The sequence below is a fragment of the Engraulis encrasicolus genome, chromosome 19, assembly GCF_034702125.1.
Source record: "Engraulis encrasicolus isolate BLACKSEA-1 chromosome 19, IST_EnEncr_1.0, whole genome shotgun sequence".
In the NCBI taxonomy this organism is placed as follows: domain Eukaryota; kingdom Metazoa; phylum Chordata; class Actinopteri; order Clupeiformes; family Engraulidae; genus Engraulis; species Engraulis encrasicolus.
Window position 1 is genome coordinate 6589749 of NC_085875.1, and position 20342 is coordinate 6610090.

General features: G+C 43.4%; 3 protein-coding genes across 4 annotated transcripts; 2 read left to right on the plus strand and 1 right to left on the minus strand.

The window, feature by feature from the left end:
* Positions 1-43: 43 nt before the first annotated feature.
* Positions 44-4064, minus strand: LOC134469982 (kazal-type serine protease inhibitor domain-containing protein 1-like). Its single transcript, XM_063224006.1, has 5 exons — positions 3552-4064; positions 2394-2554; positions 1974-2025; positions 844-939; positions 44-568 (listed from the first exon to the last, which is right to left on the minus strand). The coding sequence occupies exons 1-5, from the start codon at positions 4051-4053 to the stop codon at positions 438-440; spliced, it is 942 nt and encodes a 313-aa protein (XP_063080076.1). The 5' UTR covers positions 4054-4064; the 3' UTR covers positions 44-437.
* Positions 4065-7730: 3666 nt separating this feature from the next.
* On the plus strand, positions 7731-14832 carry gale (UDP-galactose-4-epimerase). Of its 2 annotated transcripts, none has more exons than XM_063183541.1 (11): positions 7731-7884; positions 9293-9446; positions 10058-10173; positions 10654-10767; positions 11100-11276; positions 11656-11769; positions 11883-11949; positions 12089-12174; positions 12298-12375; positions 13052-13166; positions 14423-14832. In XM_063183541.1, the coding sequence occupies exons 2-11, from the start codon at positions 9326-9328 to the stop codon at positions 14485-14487; spliced, it is 1053 nt and encodes a 350-aa protein (XP_063039611.1). In that variant the 5' UTR covers positions 7731-7884; positions 9293-9325; the 3' UTR covers positions 14488-14832. The 2 variants fall into 2 exon arrangements, with proteins under 2 accessions (XP_063039611.1, XP_063039612.1); XM_063183542.1 differs by having other exon boundaries at positions 10061-10173.
* Positions 14833-15242: 410 nt separating this feature from the next.
* Positions 15243-20288, plus strand: zbtb8a (zinc finger and BTB domain containing 8A). The gene is made up of 4 exons (XM_063224007.1): positions 15243-15451; positions 16868-17730; positions 18273-18442; positions 19282-20288. Exons 1-4 carry the CDS (start codon positions 15387-15389, stop codon positions 19642-19644), a joined length of 1461 nt encoding a protein of 486 aa, XP_063080077.1. The 5' UTR covers positions 15243-15386; the 3' UTR covers positions 19645-20288.
* Positions 20289-20342: the final 54 nt, after the last annotated feature.

The window sequence follows — 20342 nt, forward strand, 5'->3', positions numbered from 1 at the left end:
TCTCCAAACACACTTTATAATCACTGCATTTACAGGGAGGCCGTTTACTTTTTAAACTTTTTTTATTCAACATATTTCTTAAATGTTTGAAGGGAGTGTTTTAAGTTAAGTCTAGAGAGTTGTATTTGCGGGAAAACCGACAAGAAAAATTGGCAGTCTGTAAAATATGTTATGAAAAAGCAATGATTTATCTGCTACTGAGATTCCTTTACGCATCGCTTGCATACCAATTTGAGCAGCAAGAACGAAACATCCATCATGTATAATGCTCCTCTTTTGACCTTAGATGACCGTAATAATGGGCTATAAATTCTGAAGCCACTTCATATTTCTAGACCTCATATTTCTGCATTCTGCATTTGCTTCATTCGTCAGTCATTTCATATTCTCTGTTCACTCCATCAGTCTTCCTCTCCTCTATTCTGTACATGCTCTTCTCACTCTGAGTAATCCCCTGATATGAACAGTTCATCTTCATCATCCCCTGTGCTGTCAAAGAAGTAGTCTTCCTCCTCTTCTTTGCTCCCATCCCTGTGGTCATCCTGCTCATCATCACTCTTCTTTGCCTCTGAGACCCAGACCAGAATAAACACCGCTGGTGAGATGTACAATTCAAGCAATATCAAACCAGAAAATGTGGTATATGGTGTGAACATGAAGGAGAGGTAATGTAATCTTTTACTTTTTTCAGGAATGGAGGAGAGGTGATGGCATACTTCAAATTAAAGAATACCTCAATGCATTACACAAAAATGTCCATAACATTTGTTTTTTTTTTCTGTTTCTATTTCTGCTCCAGCCAGGAGGTCCAAGGAAGGCCATTGATCTTCCTCCACAACTCACCTGTCCTGAGGACATGCAGCCGAGCAGAGGCAGAGGTTTCCCCCACAGTGTTGTACGCCATGCAGAGGTACGTGCCACCATCAGACAGATGCAGACCTTTGAAGAGGTGAAAAACAATGTATGTCTATTGCCTCTTTTCCACTGCCGGTTTTCCGATAGGCCTACAGCTCGACTGTGCCGCCACATTTTGCTTTACGATTGAGCTGTGTCATGCCTATTCGAAAAGCAAAAAGTGGCGGCCAAGTCGTGCTTTGTCGGGCTGTAGGCCTACCAGAAAACCGGCAGTGGAAAAGAGGCATATGTGTCCAAGGGGTATTTGTGAAAGCAGATTTGGTCTATCTGCTCTGTTTATTACCTCTAACGGAGGATGCCTCTTACAGAAGAGGTTTGTGACTTTGTTCTGATTGAATGGTAACTTGCAAGTTTCTTCTGTTAGAAGGTTTACAATAAAGGATTAACTAAAACGGGTAAAGTAAAACCTTTTGGAATATGTCTTGTATATAATGGTCACATTGAAGGACACAAATAATAGGCAAGTGTTGCCTCAGTCAGTTGAGATACCACTCTGATGGACTGTCTCAGTCAACTTTTTTTTTTTTTTTTTTTACAACAGCGAAATTCTATGACCATCCTCCAATTTTCGACCGGTAAATGATAAGTCATTTTTCTGGACGAAGTTCGAGTAACTAGAAAAGGATACAAACAGTGTAGTTAGAGAGAGAGAGGTTCCATTGGCCCATTGTTTCCGGGTTCTATTATTGAGGGGGAAATCTCCCTTTAGGCATACCAAGGCAGACCTAAGGACTGTTCTATTCAATGCTAGGAGTATTATGACACGCCCCTTTAGGCAGACCGGAACCTGGTCACGTTAGGTGCCCATAGCAACCTATTACAATGGCATATCTCTATATACTTAAAGAGTCTCTGGTGTAGTGTTCCTATGCATGACTAGCAACGTCAAAACCACTCAAACTTTCTGCCATTTACACATATCAAAATTGAAGCCATCTGGCAAGGAGATAATATGCGCTGATGGCAACCATCTGCCAACTGTGTGCGAAGGGACCTGAAGTGACTGGAAGATTCTCTTCATTCTGTTCAGCTTCATTCCTGCTGTCATATCTCCTTACCTTGTATCTGCAGCCATGTCGACACAGTAAAACGCTGGGGCCCACCACGTGACTGGAAGACATGCAGTTTTGTGTGAGACAGGAGAACCATGGTTACCGTGATAAATACTGAGGTTAAAACCATTTGTTAGAGAGTGAAAGCTATTGCAGAGGTCTATCCTGAGTTTAGAAAATATACAGTTAAGTCCTGCCGTGTTTTCTGTCTAAGATTGAGCATTTTCTGAGAGCTTGTTATGTTTCGATGATTCAGTGTTGGTTTGGTCAAATTTGTGGCATGGGTTTTCCTTTTTAAAGCTGAGGTTGACACCTCTGGAACTGAGGCACTGTACAACACCACAATTAATTTCCCCAACTTCTAAAAATATACGTAGCCTATATATAACAAATCAGCATTGTTAAGTTGAAGATGCAATATCACACCTGGACAGAGATGTGAGGGTCGTCTCCAGGGAGGAAGTTGTGGCTCCCATTCTTCATCCAGCTCACATTGGGTAGAGGAAACGCAGACACCTCACAGCTAAACACAGCCTCACTTCCTGTGGAGTTCCTCACGCCTCGAGGGGCTTTGGAAATCTGTGGGGCTAAGGAAAACATGTCCCCTTCACTACTCAGCTGTGTTTTTTCTTTTCTGTTTTATTTTCGTTTGGTTTTTAAATGAGTTTACGGCATAATCCCAGTCACTACTGATATACCAGTAGAGCCTACAAACCACTAGTAAACATGTTTGCCTGTTTGTATCAGCCAACAGACCCAATGGAATTTGTAAATGGCTGGTTATTGTTCTCTCTCTGTAATTTGTAATTTTCTTAATGTAATGTTAGTTTGCTCTTTAATATAAGTTACCCAGGAAATGGTATTTTTGAGTTTCTGCACCAGACCGTGACAAATGAATGTAAGTGCAAAGGTTTTCAATAGACATATCCTGCAGCATTAGGCCAAGGGATGTTTATGTCTAAATGTTTCCACAACAGATTCCGTTGTGTGTAAGCCATTCACTTGTATGCAACTTTGGCCAACTGTTATGATTTCAACCACATCTGCATTTAGTCTAGCGCTAAACAACATGCCACTGTGAATTCTTTAGAGTGACCAGATGCTCCTGATTTCTGAGAACATTTTTTCTTCAACTTTCTCCACATTACAAAATACAAGAAATAAATCCCACTTCGTCCCCGATTTTCAAGCTGAAAGAATTTCAGCTTTCAGATTTCAATGCAATTGCCAGTTCCTGAGGAAAATGCTGGGAAATGTCCCTAATTTTCTTCTGACATCTGGTCACCTGTCCTTCCCCAACCACTCAGCTCCTTCTTCCCCAGCCTGTTGGCATAAACCTCTTAGGTAAGATAAGGTGGCACCAGCTGATGACCCTGCATCTGACCCAAAGTGCACCGGAGGAGGTGCGACAGGCAATTGGCATGCAGGATATACCACCTTAACCTGTACATGCAACTAGGTACAGTCACCTCAACATTATTCTTTATTAATAGTTATTATTATTTATTAATTACCCTATTATTGTTAATTCTTAACATTATTAAGGTATTTTACTCTGCCCTGGCCTCAACAGCAGGTTCTTACCTGAGTAGCAGGGTCCAGCCCCTGCCATTCTCAGCTCTGTCTGGCTCGTCCTGCTAGCCTCTTCCCTCAGCTGGCAAGGGTTTGGGTACGTCCGCCCATCCGACCCACACACTGGCCCCCTGGACCGGCACACACACTTGGGCTCCGGACCCGCATCGTCACCACCACCCCCATGTCCTCCCTTGCGGCGTCTCTTCCGCCTGGGTGACCTCTGGCATTGCAGCTCCTCCCCACACTGGCCGTAGAAGTGCTGAGCTCCGTCGGGATCGCACAGCTGGCCCTCCGCGTTGGCACACTGCTCGCAACAGCCGCAGGTGTCCTGCACCAGTCCAGCCGGGCAGCCAGGGGGCGGTGTGGGACACGTGAGCTTCTGGCACTCCCCACAGACCTCACCTTCCTCCCAGAGGCGCAGCCAGCCGCGGTGCTGAGGTGGCAGGGCACCACTGAGGTGGACACACGTGCCCAGAGACAGGCACAACCAGATGACCGCATGGGACACCATAACGGCCTGAAGCCAAGATGCAGGATGCATGCTGTAGTCCAAAATGATGCAGTTCAAATGCTTTATGTTTTTGTCCATGAAGGAATAAGAATATCAAACACGAACTGGCTGCCTTAATACTGTATTCTCCACAAAGAACTCACCAAGAGACTCCTTCAACTGCCCTCTTCAGAGAATGCTCCACTGTATTTTGCAGTAACTGAGTACAGCTGATCTTAATTGGAAGTATTTCTCTGCCTTGAGATATTCCGGCAAAGACAATAAGTAGGACATTCAGGAGATTTAAGGGGTCATTTGTACAGAGGTTCAAATGGGGTAGAGACAAACCTGGTTTTACTGAAGCAGTAAAATCATACAACTACTTCCCAGAGCACACACTCTCCCCCCCTTCCCTTCCCTTCCCTTCCTCATCTGTCTTTTGTCTGTTAGGCCAGCCTTGCGGTCTGGAGCCAGTTGTGGTTGGCGCGACCAGACTGGCACCAGGGCTTCAAAACTGGCACAGCATGCAAAAGAACACAACATCCCCTGTGTGGATATGCATGGGGTGTCCATGCTGTCACTCAAAGTGTTGGTTACCTGTGCGCTCGCACCTCCGCTTTGACTGACCCGAAGTAACCTCATGCCTTGTCATCAAATGCAGCACTTGTGGTTATGTCAACAGTTTCCTCCTTCATATGCTCCTCTCTGTTGGTTCCACAGGAAGGCATCAATGTGGTGCAGATCTGTGAAATTCCTGTGCTGGCAAGGCTTTGTGTCTTCAGGGAACAAGTTCAAATTCGACTTTTCTTTTTTTAAAAAGGCATCTTCGCTCATGTGATGCATGGGTGGTGTTGGTGGTGGGGTTTTAGGGTGGCTATATTTTGACTATCAGAAAAACTGGGACACCTTCTCCTGACCTTCAGACACTCAAGCTCAATGTTTTCTGAAAAAAAAAATCCTTGATTTTCATAAATAATATCATTAAGCATGTCTATTTGGTTTTAAGTTTCTGCTTTATGCAAGTGTGGCAATCACATTTGTGGACATCATAGACTTGTATTCATATGCATGCATATGCATAATACAATTGAAATGGAAAAAGAATGAAAAACAAGACATTTGAATCATGATTTAAAAAGCAACCGGGATGGCCAGGACCAGAGCCGTGCCCAGAATGGCATGTGTGGGTGGGCAGTTCGCTCATCTTGGGGGGCAGAAAACAATACCCGAAAAAAATAGGTGGAAAACTACAGATAGCCTACTACAACTTCAAGCAAAAGCATAATAATAATAATAATAATAATAATAATAATAATCAGGTTTTTTCTTGAACATTTTGGTATGAGGCAGCGCCAGGGGTCTCCCTGCCACAGCCACTTTAGGAACCATTGTGGGTCACTTGCTAGATTGAGTGGGTGGGGGGTCTGGGGGTCCTCCCCAAGAAAATGTTGAGTTTTTTAGATGCAATTTCCTGCATTCTAATCAATTTAAGGGTGAAGAACAGCAAATCCTTTCTGACATCTCACTTTTCTCACTTTTTTCTTCACTCTAAACAGGGATTAAAATGATTTTTTTTCACAACTGTCCTGGAACCATCCCGAAAATCATTGTGAACCCCGAAAATATTTCATATGAATTGGTTACTGCAACTGTGTTATTGAAATATTGTAAATAGGCCCATCACTGAATGGAGGTGTACTGGTGCTTAGGCGCATATGTTGCACAATGGCAGCAACCTGTTTGGCATTAACCAACATCTATAGCAGTGATGCCGAGGTCAGGGGGCAGATTTTTTCAAGAGAGAAAAAAAAAATGGCATTGGTACTACAGTAGCTTCACAATGAGGCCTACAATCTCATGGTTAAGAAAATCATTTTACCCTTTGAAATCAAATCATTTTTCTATGCATTGTAGTCTACATTTACATGTATTTAGAAATGAAACAAAATACATTGGAGTCAACAAAAGTTATTTCTTATAAATTTGAATTACTTCGACAATAAGGCTTTGCCCGACTGATTTTACTACGTCCAACAGAAGAGTAACAGACTTCACGTTGCATGATGATGTTGTGACAGTTAGGCCTAGATGACGACAGAGTGCGCTCCCTCGCCAGGACTCAGAGGTTTTTTTTTTTATTTTTATTTATTTTTTAAATCACCACCTGCATTGTTTCCATCAATACAAGACACAAGCAGATAATAAATCGTAGCCTTTTTTCTGGCCAGTTTTCTTTAGATGGACAGGACATTTCTCAGGGGGCCGGGGGGGAGGGGGGGTGGGGTCCTCATTACATTGATTGTATTGGGTGGGAGTCCCTTTCAGATGACTTTGTCCTAGGCCCAGCCAAAGCTGTCAGCGGCCCTCCGTCCAATATCACACAATACTTTCGTCACCATAAATCATAGCAACATCATAGTAATGCTGGTGGGAAGGGCGGTGGGTCGCCCCAACATAACACCTTAATCCCATCTGAGGTCAAAACTTGAGAGCCCTGTGCAGTCCTGTATCATACTCTGGCCATAATATGGTGACAGAGAGCGGGCGCTTTTCAAACTCATTTTTCATCTCTAAAGTTGTGTCAATGGATCTCCTGTCCCCGGGAAACAGGGGTTGTACTGTCTTGACAGTAAGGGGTGGGAGAAAACGTCACACTGTTCTTCCTGGTTCAAAATCATTAGTGAAATGTGACACATTTAGATAGGAGAATAGTATCACAGCAGTCAAAACCAGAGCTTCAAAATAAAAGCTTCCATGTGACTGCTGTGATTTCCTTGGTAAGGTTTAACATGATCTGGAGTGATGTTTAAAACTATAAAATTCCAATAAGGTAATTTCAGAAACATTACCTTTTAGTGCATATTAAAATATATGACCTAATTGTCATTCAATTATATGAACTTAATCGGACTGGAAGACAGGTAGGGAGTAGGAGTAGGGAGGGGAGGGTTGGTGGTGGTGTCCTAAAGAGCCGATTTCACCTGGCAGCCAAGTCTTGGTTTCCAAAGTCTGCAGAGTGTCTCATAGTGGCCAAGGCACGTAGGGCTAGGCCTACTGGCTTAAAACAGATCTGAGTGGGGTTTATTGTATTGTGTGTATTATAAAATATACAATATAACTAAAATGTACACATTTACTTATTTGCTACTACTATTCATTTACTACTACTACTACTTCTACCGTTTTCCATTAAAGGTGCACCGTGTAATATTTAGTTGTTCATTTACAGAATCCATGCTGCCCATTCACAAACGTTACCTTTCTAACAAATACTTTTCCACCACCATCAAATTCTAAATAATCAAAATTACTGGCAAAACTGTATTTTTCATACATGAAAAGGGGGGTCTTCTCCATTGTCCACCATTTTGAATTTCCAGATATAGACATTTTTAGCTGCAAAACCCAATGTATTTTCGTCATACTTGTAAATAGTAGTTTATTACTTAGTAAATATTAATGGAAAGATCGAATTTGGCAATAAGCAGCACAATTGCAATGAGAAGCACAGTTGCAATATCTATTCTGGCCACACTCTTACACAGTGCACCTTTAAATAATGAAAAAAACATTAACATTATCATAATCACCACCATCAGCTTGGATATTGAGCTTTTATTTTGACAACGACGGCTCAGGCGTTACCGGAATCGACGCGTTGTTGTTCATTCTTCACATTCCTCCACGTTACACAGGAAGAGAGAGAATGTATTAAAACCGAGGATGGAACAACTTACTTCTCCAGTATTTCGCTCACCTGACACCTGAATCACGACGACACTTTATGCGACGCTAAGGTGCTCCACATCGTTTTTCCTTCGTGGACGGAATTTGAGATTCTTTGAACATACAGTAGGTGTCTTCTATCTGTTTTGCCTGTCATCTGATCTTACAGCAGCTTTCATATGTCCTGTCCTCCACAGACTAGGATGTATTAGTAGGCTACTGTCAGAAAAGTGAGGGGCGTAACATTTTAGTATAATGGCAGAATAACGCAACAAAAACAGTATGTTCGACCATCACCTCAGCCTACTGTAACTGTATAATGTACATTTCAAAGTTAGACTGAAAGGCTGCTGCAGAACGTATCTCTTGGCTGTGAACTTCCTATTTGGAATTCCCTCAATCAGTTTATTTAAATCAATCATTGTATGTGAACGGATTGACTGTACAACCAAACTATATTTCTGTCTTGATGCATTGAGCCTTTTCTTTTTCATTATGTAATGTAATTGCAACAATTGCATACCACTGTATCTATACAGTGGTAGGCCTATGCAACTGTAAATTAAATTACAAAATAAAAGTAGATATAGACTACATGCATGTCAAGTCTGTCAAGACAGTTGTCCGGCATGTTACAGTGTAGGTTCAACAGGTAGGATAACTTGTAGGATAACTATACAGCACCCGCTGCCTAAAAAAGGCCAAGTGCATTCTGAGACACACCCAGGTCACAGTCTTTTTGAATTGCTGCCATCTGGCAGGAGATTCAGGTCCATGAAGACCGGGACAAACAGACTGAAAAACAGTTTCTACGCAGCGGCCATCACAGAACTGAATTATGCTTTTTATATGCTAGTTTTTATATACATATCATTATTTTTATTCAATTGTAATGTTTTTATTTATATTTATTTTATTTTATTTTTATTTTTTATTTTTTGCTTCAACAAGGAATGCACAATTTCGTTGTGCTTGTCACAATGACAAATAAAAGATATTGTATTGCATTGTATTGATACAAATGGCCACGTCACAGATCCTGTAGGTGGGGTCTGGGCGTAGGTCATGCATCAGAAGCTAGTAGTGAGTGACAGTAATGTTGACACACAGACTAGAGGGCATTCAAAATGTGAATTTAGGGTTGCATTCCAATATGCACACTCCCGTCCTTCTCCACTTGTGCTTGTGGCCTCGCTGCGCCTACTGGCCCCGCCTTTGTGAAGAAAACAATTAAGTTTTCCAGCTGTCAGGCTAGCTACAACAACTTTTGAGGGACTATTCTTCATTCACCATCCAGTTTCCAAATAGTAGAAAATGAATTCACAATTCAGCTTTTGAGAGATATTGAAATTACTTCCTGATACGAGGCCACAAACACAAGTGGAGGACGCAAGGTCACATATTGGAATGCACACTAGAAGTGTGTGTCACATGGTCCTACAAGGAAGTGCTGTTTGAATGAGGCCATGCCCTCACCCTCGCCCTACTACTCTACGTGCGTAATTGGAGCCTATTGCATTGTTATTATTCGCAGGTCGCCAGGAGGTTCAAAGGCTCGGCAACAGAGATGTCTAAGAAGGTACTAGTGACTGGTGGAGGCGGCTACATTGGCAGCCACTGTGTGGTGGAGCTCATTGAAGCAGGTTATTGTCCGGTCGTGATTGACAACTTCAGCAATGCTGTCCGAGGTGAGTGTTATCACTGACATTGGGAGATTAGGGGGTAGTTTGTGGCTGTTACCAACACAGATTTCAGAAGATTTACAATGTGCTTTTGGAGTTGATTGTTTGTTAGTTGTGTGTGTGTGTGTGTGTGTGTGTGTGTGTGTGTGTGTGTGTGTGTGTGTGTGTGTGTGTGTGCGTGTGTGCGTGTGTTTGTGTGTGCGCGTGCGTGCAAGCGCGTGTGCGTGCGTGCGTGCATGCGCGAGCACGTGCGTGTGTGTGTGCAGGGAAACCGCCAGGCAAAAGGGTCTGCTATCCCGTGCCCAGGGAGAAGGGCGGCCCAGTTTTGGGTCCTCATTACATTGTATACAATGGGTGGGAGGGCCCTTTCAGATTAATTTGTCCTGGGCCCAGCCAAAGCTGTCAACAGCCTAGAGAGAGAGAGAGACTGAAAAAAGTAAATAAAAGTCAGGTGGTTTGCTTATACGCTGAAATGTGTACTGTAGGCTTCTGATAAAAAGCTTTATCAAGTCTCCCCTGACAGCATCTGTTGCTAAATGTGTATAAACTATGCTTGCCTTGGCTGGTGTGTGTTTGTGTTTGTCTGAAGGAATGTTTATTTTCTTTTATGTCATGAGGAGTTGGTGATGTCCCAGAAAGTCTGAGGAGAATTGAGGAGTTTATGGACACAAATATTGAGTTCCATGAGATGGATTTACTTGACAAGCCCGGACTGGAAAGGATATTTAAAAAGGTTTGACTATTTTAGTACTGCGCTGAAAGTCCATACTTACTCCTGTACTCCTTACTCCTACTTACTGCTGTAAGTAGACAATGAGCCTTGCAAAGTGTTCATCATTAGTTGCTGTTAAACTCTAGTTTTAAGCTAGTTAAGTATTAACTTAAATGTATCATGAGACACAGCAATGCTACACGGTAATGGATATTCCTAGAGCACCGCAAAGCTTCTGTTTATACAAAAAAAGATCCCAGACATTGATAGTTTTTACTATCAGTTTCTTTTGCCAAGTCCAGCCTGGGTCCTTTGCCAGCCCTGCCCCATCTCTCTATTCCACGGTCTTCCTTGCATACTCTCGACTGTCCTATAATCAATAAAAACAAAAAAGCTTTTAACTATATAAATATATAGTAAAGTAATAAAATACAGTTTAAACTACATTTAAAGAGGAATAGAGTACGTTTTCATTCATGTTGTCCTCTCGTCCCCATCCAGCACAAATTCAGTGCAGTAATGCACTTTGCCGGGCTGAAAGCAGTGGGTGAGTCTGTTGACCAGCCCTTGCGGTACTACCGGGTCAACCTGACCGGAAGCATCAACCTATTGGAGGTGAGTTACCGTGACGATGTACCTGACGATCTCTGGATGTGCCTGTCTTCATTTGTCGATCTGTGTTGTTTTGTTAGTTTAATGCAGCTTGTAGTGTCTGTCACAAACATGTTGGCATGCTTTGTCCTGCTATCAAGAACTTCACACAAGTCCTGTGTGGATTTGTTTTGTCTATTAACACCAACGATCATCTCCAAAACTCATAACAGAATCCAGCTTTGGTCTGCTATGGATGGACTCACTGGCTGCTGTGTTGTGTCTGTTTGTGTGTGTATGGCGTGGCTTTTTTTTTTGCGTGTGTGTTTGTTTGTGTGCATTCGCATGTCTCGTAGGTTATGCAGGCTCATGGAGTGCACAATGTGGTCTTCAGCAGCTCTGCAACGGTGTACGGGGACCCCCAGAGGCTCCCCATTGATGAGGCCCACCCTGTCGGAGGCTGCACCAACCCCTATGGCAAGACCAAGTACTTCATCGAGGAAATGATCAAGGACCACTGTCTGGCAGAGAAGGTGGGTCTCTTGTTGTCCACGGGATTACAAACTCAAGTTTATTTGCCCAATGCACCTAAATCGTATACTGTTATTACCATCATTGTGCTAACACAATATGTGATGGTGTATGACATTATGCTTTTTTTTAAAAAGGGGAAAGACAGACATAGTTTTTCCACAGCAAGGCATTTTTGCCCATGATAATGCTAACCTTGAAAATCCTCATTGTTAGACTTCACACAAGTGTATTGCATGTTAATATCAAAAAGGAGTCTGATCTTCATTGTTATGACCAGTGTAATATGCAGACTGATTGTGGTGTCTTCAGCAATGTTACGTCTTCAGTGTGTTATTCGTCTCTAAAGAATGTCAATGAGCATCTTGCATGTTCCAATAGGACTGGAATGCTGTGTTGCTGAGATACTTCAACCCAATTGGTGCTCATATCTCTGGACAAATCGGTGAAGACCCACAGGGCATCCCCAACAACCTGTTACCATACGTTGCCCAGGTGATAAGCCCTTATCATATTCACCCAAAACCTGAGTGATGCAGATGAGTCATTAACTTTTAGGAATTTCATGTTCCATTTATTATTATGGATTTTTTCAACTGTTCATGTAGGTGGCTGTAGGTAGAAGGAAACACCTGAACGTGTTTGGAAATGACTATGATACCATTGATGGAACAGGTAACCAGGATTTTCTTAAAACAGTCACTTAATGTGTAATATGCACCTAGAAGTTCAATTTAATGCAGTGAACCAGTGAAATACTGTGAACCTACGGAAGTAACTTCCCAGATGTTATATGTGTATTTGTTCTGTGAAGGTGTGAGGGACTACATCCATGTCGTAGACTTGGCAAAGGGACACATAGCAGCACTCAGGAAAGTGGAGGAAAACTGTGGATGTAAGGTACATGTGCCTTTCTCACTTATTCTGTTGTCCCAGTCTGGTTTCTTTTTTGCCTGTGGTGTAGTTTGTGCAGTTCCACCTGGTTTTCTTGACTAATAAGACCTCTCCGCTCCCTCCCTCCAGGTGTATAACCTGGGCACAGGTACTGGCTACTCTGTGCTGCAGATGGTGAAAGCCATGGAGAAGGCCTCAGGGAGACAGGCAAGTGATGACAAATGACAAGTTAATGACCTTTTGTTTTCCATAATCACATGTCCACTCTGACTGGAAGATGAAAGTGACCTGTACTGAAAGTGACCTGACCAGAAATCGAATCCCCAGTCAGAGTTGGATATGCAAGCAAGAACAATATGTAGATAGGTAAACTCACCCCCGGGTACTTCTTGAATGTCCAAAATTTCAGACTAAAAACAGCCTCAATATCGAGATGGCTTTTTTCTTACGTGCACTGTGCAGGATTGTGGCCAGCCAGAATAGGTATTTTAACTATGCTGCTCATTGAAACTGTGCTGCATATTGCCAAATTTGATCTTTTCATGAATATTTACTAAGCAATAAACTAATATGTACAAGTATGGCCAAACTACAGTTCGTTTTTCAGCGAAAAATGTCTGTTTCTGGAAATTCTAAATGGAGGACATGGAGAAGATCCACCTTTTCATGTGTGAGAAGTGCAATTTTCCCAGTCATCATAAATACTTTTGCGGAAGTGGTAAATATTTGTGAAAAAGGTATCATTTGTGAATGGGCTGCATTAATTCAGGAAAGAAATGACTAAAAGTATTACACAGCGCACCTGTAAAGGGAAAAAAAGATAAAGTGCATGGATATGTTTACTTTTATTTCACCATAACACCGATCTCTAATATCTTTATAGATCTCGTACAAGATCGCCCCTCGTAGGAATGGAGATGTGGCATCCTGCTATGCGGACCCCCAGCTGGCAGAGAGGGAGCTGGGCTGGAAGGCTCAGTTTGGACTGGAGAGGATGTGTAAGTACCCAGCACTGCATTTTAAATCAGGCAACCAATGCACAGCATCATGACGTCTTCTGGTCTGTTGTTAAGAAACCAGGATCCAGAGATTTAGCCCTAATGCGGTGAACACACCAACGGCAACAAGATAAAGTGACAGAGAAGCGCTGAACTGTGCAGCAAGATATGAATGATAGAAGCGACACAGTATGTCCTGTAAAAGCAGAATGCAAGCATTCCGACATTCCAATATCATAGCTCATTTGCATAATATTCGCTGAAGTCCATCTACAAATTGTCACTCAAGTCGCTCAAATCGCCCGTAGTCACCTAAATCGCTTTTGTCTCCTCTGCTGCCAGCTACTCAATACAAAGTCAATTACTTCCGCCACTGAAATCATGTTGCATCTGGTGTATTTGTGCCATAACGTCAGAGCAGACCAGGAGTGCAATTCTCGAAAGCGTTGTTGCTAACTAAGTTAGCAACTTACTTAGTTGCAATGCAATTTCCCATTGGCAACCTACTTAGTTGCTGACTGGTTAGCAACGATGCTTTCGAGAAACAGGGTCCTGATGAGGCCTTTCGAATGAAAAGTGAATCACCTTCAAGTTCCAAAAAGAAATCGTATTGCCTAGAACTTGAACTTGACTCATCTAACCAGGTTTAAACAGATCCCTGCCTCGTGCCTCGTGCCTACACAGACTGCCTTTACAGCCCACTTCCTTGGCCACCAGTGTGACTTTGTGCTGGGAGAGCACATTCCACTTCGAGGCATGTGGCCAAAATGTTGCTTGAACAGGCATCGTAGTCACATGATGGCAGGCCTAAGAAAGTGGTTTCCTTTGCAAATAGGAAGTGGTGTTGTGACCTTTGTTTTAAGCCATTTATACGTAAGTGAGAAAGCCCTACATGTCACCCAAATAGTGTTCTAACGGTGTCCATTGGACCATTGGGGGGAAAAAAGATCGGTCACACCACTCAATATTATTTATTACTCAATGCTGCTGCGAAATGAGCAAGTCATTGGTACGCGAAAAAGTGCTGTTCATTGGGCCACTGTCATAATAAGAAAACAGTACCCCGAACTGAACATTTTTGGGGAGAATTCTATGAGCCAAGAGATGGGCATATACCAGGATATTAGTAACGCGAAAGGTCTATGTTCATAGTAACACCTTTTCCTGGGTTTGATTGCCTATTTGGGATACTGAAGTGTAAAAGAACTATGTAATGCAGTTGTTGTGAGCTGTTTTGTGGTATGTGCTTTTTAAAGGTGAGGATCTTTGGCGCTGGCAATCCAACAATCCCTCCGGCTTCAGCAACGGCACAGCCGAATGAAGCAGACTGCACAATCATGGAGACGAATGAAGAATCACAGGGCCAAAGTAGACCAATGACCTCCTCATGTTTACAGCATATCAATGACCTGCTTCTAATGAAATGGACACCTCAAGAAAAAATAACTACAATTATTTTATTACCTTTCATGTATTTTGTTTTTATTTTTCTTTCTCGTCTGCTTTATGTACAGAAATTAAACATTTCTGTAGCAATATTTGTAAAGAACCTACTTTCTTCTTTGTTCTTTGTTTTTCATACACTTGTTTTATACTGTCCTGTCTTAATTTAGACCAATACCTGTCCTTGTCAGATTAAAGATATTAACTTAATGATTTTATCAAATTGTGGTGTGCAATGAAGCCTTTGTTTGAGCCTGTGTGTGGGGGGGGGGATTAAAACTTAATTGTGGTCACCCTTGCCTTGTTTAGGGTATGTCCTCCAATTAGGGCACAATATCATTCGTTTCGCAGACTTCTGTAGTTGGTGTCCAGTTGTCAAACAGCAAAAGCATATACTACTATGTGTGTTGATTTCTTTTTGTTGCTGGAGTTATAGCCTCCTACACTATAAACATTGGGGTCGACTGTCACAAGTCACATGACAGCAGCCTACGATATTTTGACAGTACACCAGTCTCTGAGACGTGGTGTATGTTAATTAGGTACACCTGGGTGTACAATTTTGCCGTTTTGGAACGGGTGAATAAGGTATGGGATGGTTTCAAAATGGGCACTTGTGCTTTAAGTGGCTTCTTGGCCCTTGGGCACTCTGAACACCCACGTCAGCACAACCTTTTTTCCCTCTCACAAACGGGTTTCGGTCTTTAGGGCTGAGCAGGAAGTGGCTGTTTACCCAGATCTGGAAAGCCACGAGTATATGGTCGAAAGTGTCCAGAAATGGAGATGGTTTGTGAAATTGGGACGAACAGACCATTGCAACCATCGGTCGAGCCAGGTCGCCTGTAAGTAACACATTTTTTAAACGTAAGGAAATTTCAACGGGGGTTTGAGACGCTGGGCGGCGGGTTGTCGTTAGGGCGTCAACGGGTTCTGCAGATACTGCGCGGCTGCGAGATGACTGTTTTCACTCCGCAGTGAAAGAATCCCTTCACCGCTGGTTTGTGCACGTTAGAAGGGAACACAAAAGAGGGTGTCCACTGTATTCTCCAAAACGGGCGTCGGGGAGACCACGAGTGCCATTCCGCATTATGGATATTTCTCAATTCGGATACATGTGCTACCTTTTACGCATGCCTTTGTCCGTGTTTTTTTTAATCGGGGTGAAGGAAAGGCAGTTGTAGGTGGGCGTCTCTGTAGTAGGCTGAACCAACGGGGCTACATCTCACTCAAGCACTGTAGGCGCTGGCTTAAGGCTTTCAATATTCGGCGATACCCTAACTGATGTTCCACTGCTTTTTCAGCACATTACAGTTTGTCCAGATGTTTAGGCTACTGTAACTGTTGTTTGGTTTGTGCCTAGGCCAATCTAAACGGGCGTCATGATCGGGCACCGCAGTAGACGGGGACCATGTAGCTTAATTTAATTTCCGAAATGGACCATAGCCTACATACATGGGCTGAACTAACCTAGAAGCGCTTTGCTTATTTCGGAGAAAGTGTTTGGTGGAAGAGAAGCGAAAGCGATAAGGCGAGCCTATAGCTTTGAGAGGAAAAGTCCAACTGTCGCCATTGAGCATTACCTTTTCCTGTTAATAATTCGCAGAGTAGAAATTGGAAAGGGTCACGCTCAAGTAGAGCATCACGCTCAAGCACAGCTGTCAACTATCTGCCCAAATAATGCACCGCAAAACACGCATCGGAGCTGCTCGTTACCCGACGCTCGGAGTCGGGTGTACCCTGCAGGAGATATGTAGGATTGACAAGCACTTGGACCATTCCTAACGCTGGGCGTGTGTCTCAGCGGAATATCTTGCCTCTGCTCTTGATCCGAGACAAAAGACGAGGGGTGAGAAGAGACAATTTGTTTCCAATTTTAAAAAGGTGGCCCAGAACATCCACATGATTAAACAAGCAAAGAGCTCATATGGGGTATTTGGCCAGATGCGTCACGGGAATGGAATGCATGCGACTGCGTAAAAGGGTATGACGAGGAAATCATCTTTTATGCAAAAATAAAGACAGCATAGCGTCTAGTGAGTGTGTGGTTTCTCCTTGTAATTAGTGATGGGGTTTCAGTTAAATCATCAGGCTATGTTGCGCGCGCACATTTACAGTAGGTCCCCTTCATTACATAAGTCCACTAATTGCCCATTATAGCCCACGGGTAGGCTATATTATTCAATTATAACCCGTCCTCTCCCCTTTTTTAATTTTTGTTTTAGCTCTGATATTAAAAGTGTTTCTGAATCCTATTGTAGGCATCCTCAAAGATGGTGCAGAATGGACATAACCACCAGTCACCAGAGCTGCCTGCTGAAGCAGCTGGACCAGCAGCGTCGACAGGAGCTCTTCTGCGACTGCAACATACTGGTGGAAGGCCACCTTTTCAGGGCTCATCGCAACGTGCTCTTTGGCAGCAGTGGCTATTTCCGTATGCTGCTCTCCCAGGGAGCCAAGGACTGCGCGGAGACGGCCAGCGCCTCCTTCGATGTCTTCAACCCGGACACCTTCACCGTCATCCTGGACTTTGTCTACTCTGGCCACCTGGAGCTCTCCAGCAGTAATGTTATCGAGGTGATGTCAGCTGCCAGCTACTTGCAGATGAACGACGTCATCGCCTTCTGTAAAGACTTCATCAAGTCGTCGCTTGACATCAGCGCCAAAGAGGATGACGACCGTTACCTCTGCCTGTCAGATAACGGCATGGGCCACCACGAGCGGGTGGGAGACATTGAGCAGGCTGGGCCTTGCTCCCTCAATTCACAGCCCACAATTTGGGAAGAGGATGACATGCAACCCAAAGATTTCCAAGTGGACATTAGTCCAGAGGTAACCCTCCTGTCAGCCAGCCCCACCCCGCAGCCCAGCATGGCGGAGACAGAGCTGGAGCCAGACTCGGACATACAGCATCAGTTTACCACCACCATTGTGCCAGAGCGCAGCACCAGAAGGAGGACAGCACCCAAGAGGAAGGCTAGCGCAGGACGCTCATCAGCTGCTGCCAGTGACGGCGATGCCGAACTTGACCTGCAGGCGGCAGCCGCGCACAGCGCACAGAAAGCAGATGAACTTTATGCCACTCTGCCAACCATTGTTGGTGTGGTAGGAGTCTTCAATAAAGGTTAGGAGGATTATGTAAGTTATTTTTAGAGGGGAAAACATAGTTATAGGCCAAAGTGTGGTACTTGTGTAGTCTGGCATGCCAGGCTACTATTTGTGGTTATTCAACAGACTTTTTTATGCATCCCTGAAACAGAGAAATCTGACTGACAGGTCGCAGCTAAGGTTTCGGAGGCCCTACGCATAACTGGTCAGGAGGCCCACCTCAATAATTAAATACTACTACTACTAATAATAATAATAATACAAATAATAGTAACGCTATCTAATAAATATATGTTTTGTAATGTAATTAAATATTTTTTCATTGCGTTTTTTAGTCAATCTCAATTTAAGAGGCTCCAATTTTGGGGACAAAGTGGTGGGTGCCCTAAGCACTCTCCGTATTCTGCTTCTGTCTAGCGGTGGCCCTGCCGACAAGGTAAAAGGGTATATTATTGTCAGCAAATGCAGAAACTTTGGAAACCACATGCCACTTCTACTGACATTAAAAAACTGTTTGAGTCAACTGTGACTGACCTCATTTTCCCTCCCCTTGGGCAGACTCCAACCCCACCATGCGTTTCAGGTGCCCTTTCTGCACGCACACGGTGAAAAGGAAAGCCGATCTGAAGAGGCACCTCCGCTGTCACACGGGCGAACGCCCCTACCCTTGCCAGGCGTGCAGCAAGCGCTTCACTCGACTGGAGCACCTACGCAGCCATTTTGAGACGGTAGGTCAGGTCAGGGCCAGGTGTCCTGCCAACCTATCAACCTACATCTCAATGTCCATTATTATGTCATGCAAAAAACTTTGATGAAAGAAAAAGAAAAGTTTCAAGACACTCTCATTTACCATGCTTTCAAAAGCCTTTTAATGCATTGGCTTGGCTACATTTTTAAATCATTGGCTTGGCAACCCTTTTAAAGGCAGGCTTACCTGTAGTTAGTCAAACCTAGTTTAACTTCCTGATGAAGTCAAACTTCTTAAAGATGCTTTATTTGTTAAAATAAATCCAAATGTCTGAGAGGTACTTGCCATTGGCTGTTTGTTTCATGTGGGCTTTCAACAGGAAGCTTTTTTTGTAAGCCATCACAATATAGAGAGGTACACTTTTGGAAAAAATATGAAATGTCTCTTTAAACCACTCCAAGTTAGAAGAGGGCCTTTGATACCTTTTATAGAGTTTTCATTTGTTGTTTAGCTTACAAAAGAGTTGTTCAAGGAAAACACATGATGGGTAAAAGAAACATTTAAATGCCTACACAAGAGATTACAGCTAAACTCTTTGGTCTTTGAGAGGTAAGGCAAGGCAAGGCAAGGCAAGTTTATTTATATAGCGCATTTCATACACAGGTGCAACTCAATGTGCTTCACAAAGTTAACAAATGTAAATGAAAGGAAAACAGGGAAGAAAGAAGGAAATGAATTAGAGTCAAAAAAAACATTTAAAACATTAAGAGGTAGAGGAAGACTTTGAGAGGTAACGTGTGTGAGCATGGTTGCACAACTCACTCCCTTCTTCTTTGTCCTCCCCTGTCCTATCCTGCCTGGTCCTGTCTCAACTTGCAGATTCACCAGGCGCGGAAGCTGGTCTGCCGCAAGTGCAAGCGGCACGTGACGGAGCTGAGTGGGCGTGTGGTGTGCGAGGGCACGCGGCGGTACCGCCTCTGCGGCGTCTGCATCCAGGAGACGGGCTACAGCAACCTCACCCTGGAGGAGGAGGAGGACGAGATGGGCCAGGGCCAGAACCAGGGGGAGGAGACCCAGGGGCTGCTGCTGGGGGTGGACGATGGGGAGGGAGGAGAGGGGGAGAACCAGGACCCTGGATGGGTCATCACAGATGATGATGATCTGGCAGAGGACTCGGGGGCTGATCTTATCATTCAAGAGGTGGATGACAGTGACGAGGAGCTGAATGGGAAGCAGGACTGACTGAACCTGATGGGGAGATGCTGAGGATGAGGACTGATGTTTACTGAACAGACACGGGTGGTGTGGGGCCTATGGCTTTTGAATGTGCTGTGCGTTGCTGGAGAAGATGTGGATGTAGTTGAAATGCATGCCATGACAGCCATAGCTGCAAAGACATTATCAGAAGGGCACAAATCATTTCATGAAAAAAGATGATATAGCCATAACTTACTATGCGTTGAATATTTGACCACTTTTGACTTTGTTGTTCCTTCACATTTCACAATTTTGTGTATATTAAAAAGTGCACATATCACAGACTATCAATGTATTGCCTACAATTGTTGCATGCGTATCTTTCTTTGTGTATGCCATACATTTCCTGATATTTCTTGATTCATTTCCTTGATATATTCTGTCTGTGAGGAAAGAGAAGCTCATCCAAACAGTGTGGAAAAAGTGGCCAAAAAAAACAATGACGGGTAGGCTACCTTTCATTAGAGTGAGCTAAACTGACCACTATAAATAGCAGTTTCATACTTGGGTCTTGGGTGTGATTTCCACTTGATATGCACAGAGAAATTACTGTGTTCTTCAGATGATTTTGTTAATTTATTACTTGTCAAATTATATACTTTTGTGCAATAAACTATTTTTATATCATATACTCTGTTGTCACGCGTGGGCTGATAAAATGATTTTGTATGCCTAATAAAATG

What these genes read in the sequence shown, in the direction of transcription:
- LOC134469982 (XM_063224006.1), bottom strand. Translation starts at nt 4,053, where the DNA reads ATGGTGTCCCATGCGGTCATCTGGTTGTGCCTGTCTCTGGGCACGTGT. An exon ending in GGCTGGACCCTGCTACTCAG is followed by an intron (nt 2,555 to 3,551) that starts GTAAGAACCTGC and finishes TGTTTTCCTTAG; the next exon opens with CCCCACAGATTTCCAAAGCC. An exon ending in ACCCTCACATCTCTGTCCAG is followed by an intron (nt 2,026 to 2,393) that starts GTGTGATATTGC and finishes CATGTCTTCCAG; the next exon opens with TCACGTGGTGGGCCCCAGCG.
- gale (XM_063183541.1), top strand. Translation starts at nt 9,326, where the DNA reads ATGTCTAAGAAGGTACTAGTGACTGGTGGAGGCGGCTACATTGGCAGC. An exon ending in CTTCAGCAATGCTGTCCGAG is followed by an intron (nt 9,447 to 10,057) that starts GTGAGTGTTATC and finishes TTATGTCATGAG; the next exon opens with GAGTTGGTGATGTCCCAGAA. An exon ending in TGTTACCATACGTTGCCCAG is followed by an intron (nt 11,770 to 11,882) that starts GTGATAAGCCCT and finishes CTGTTCATGTAG; the next exon opens with GTGGCTGTAGGTAGAAGGAA.
- zbtb8a (XM_063224007.1), top strand. Translation starts at nt 15,387, where the DNA reads ATGGAGATGGTTTGTGAAATTGGGACGAACAGACCATTGCAACCATCG. An exon ending in GGTAGGAGTCTTCAATAAAG is followed by an intron (nt 17,731 to 18,272) that starts GTTAGGAGGATT and finishes CCCCTTGGGCAG; the next exon opens with ACTCCAACCCCACCATGCGT. An exon ending in TACGCAGCCATTTTGAGACG is followed by an intron (nt 18,443 to 19,281) that starts GTAGGTCAGGTC and finishes CTCAACTTGCAG; the next exon opens with ATTCACCAGGCGCGGAAGCT.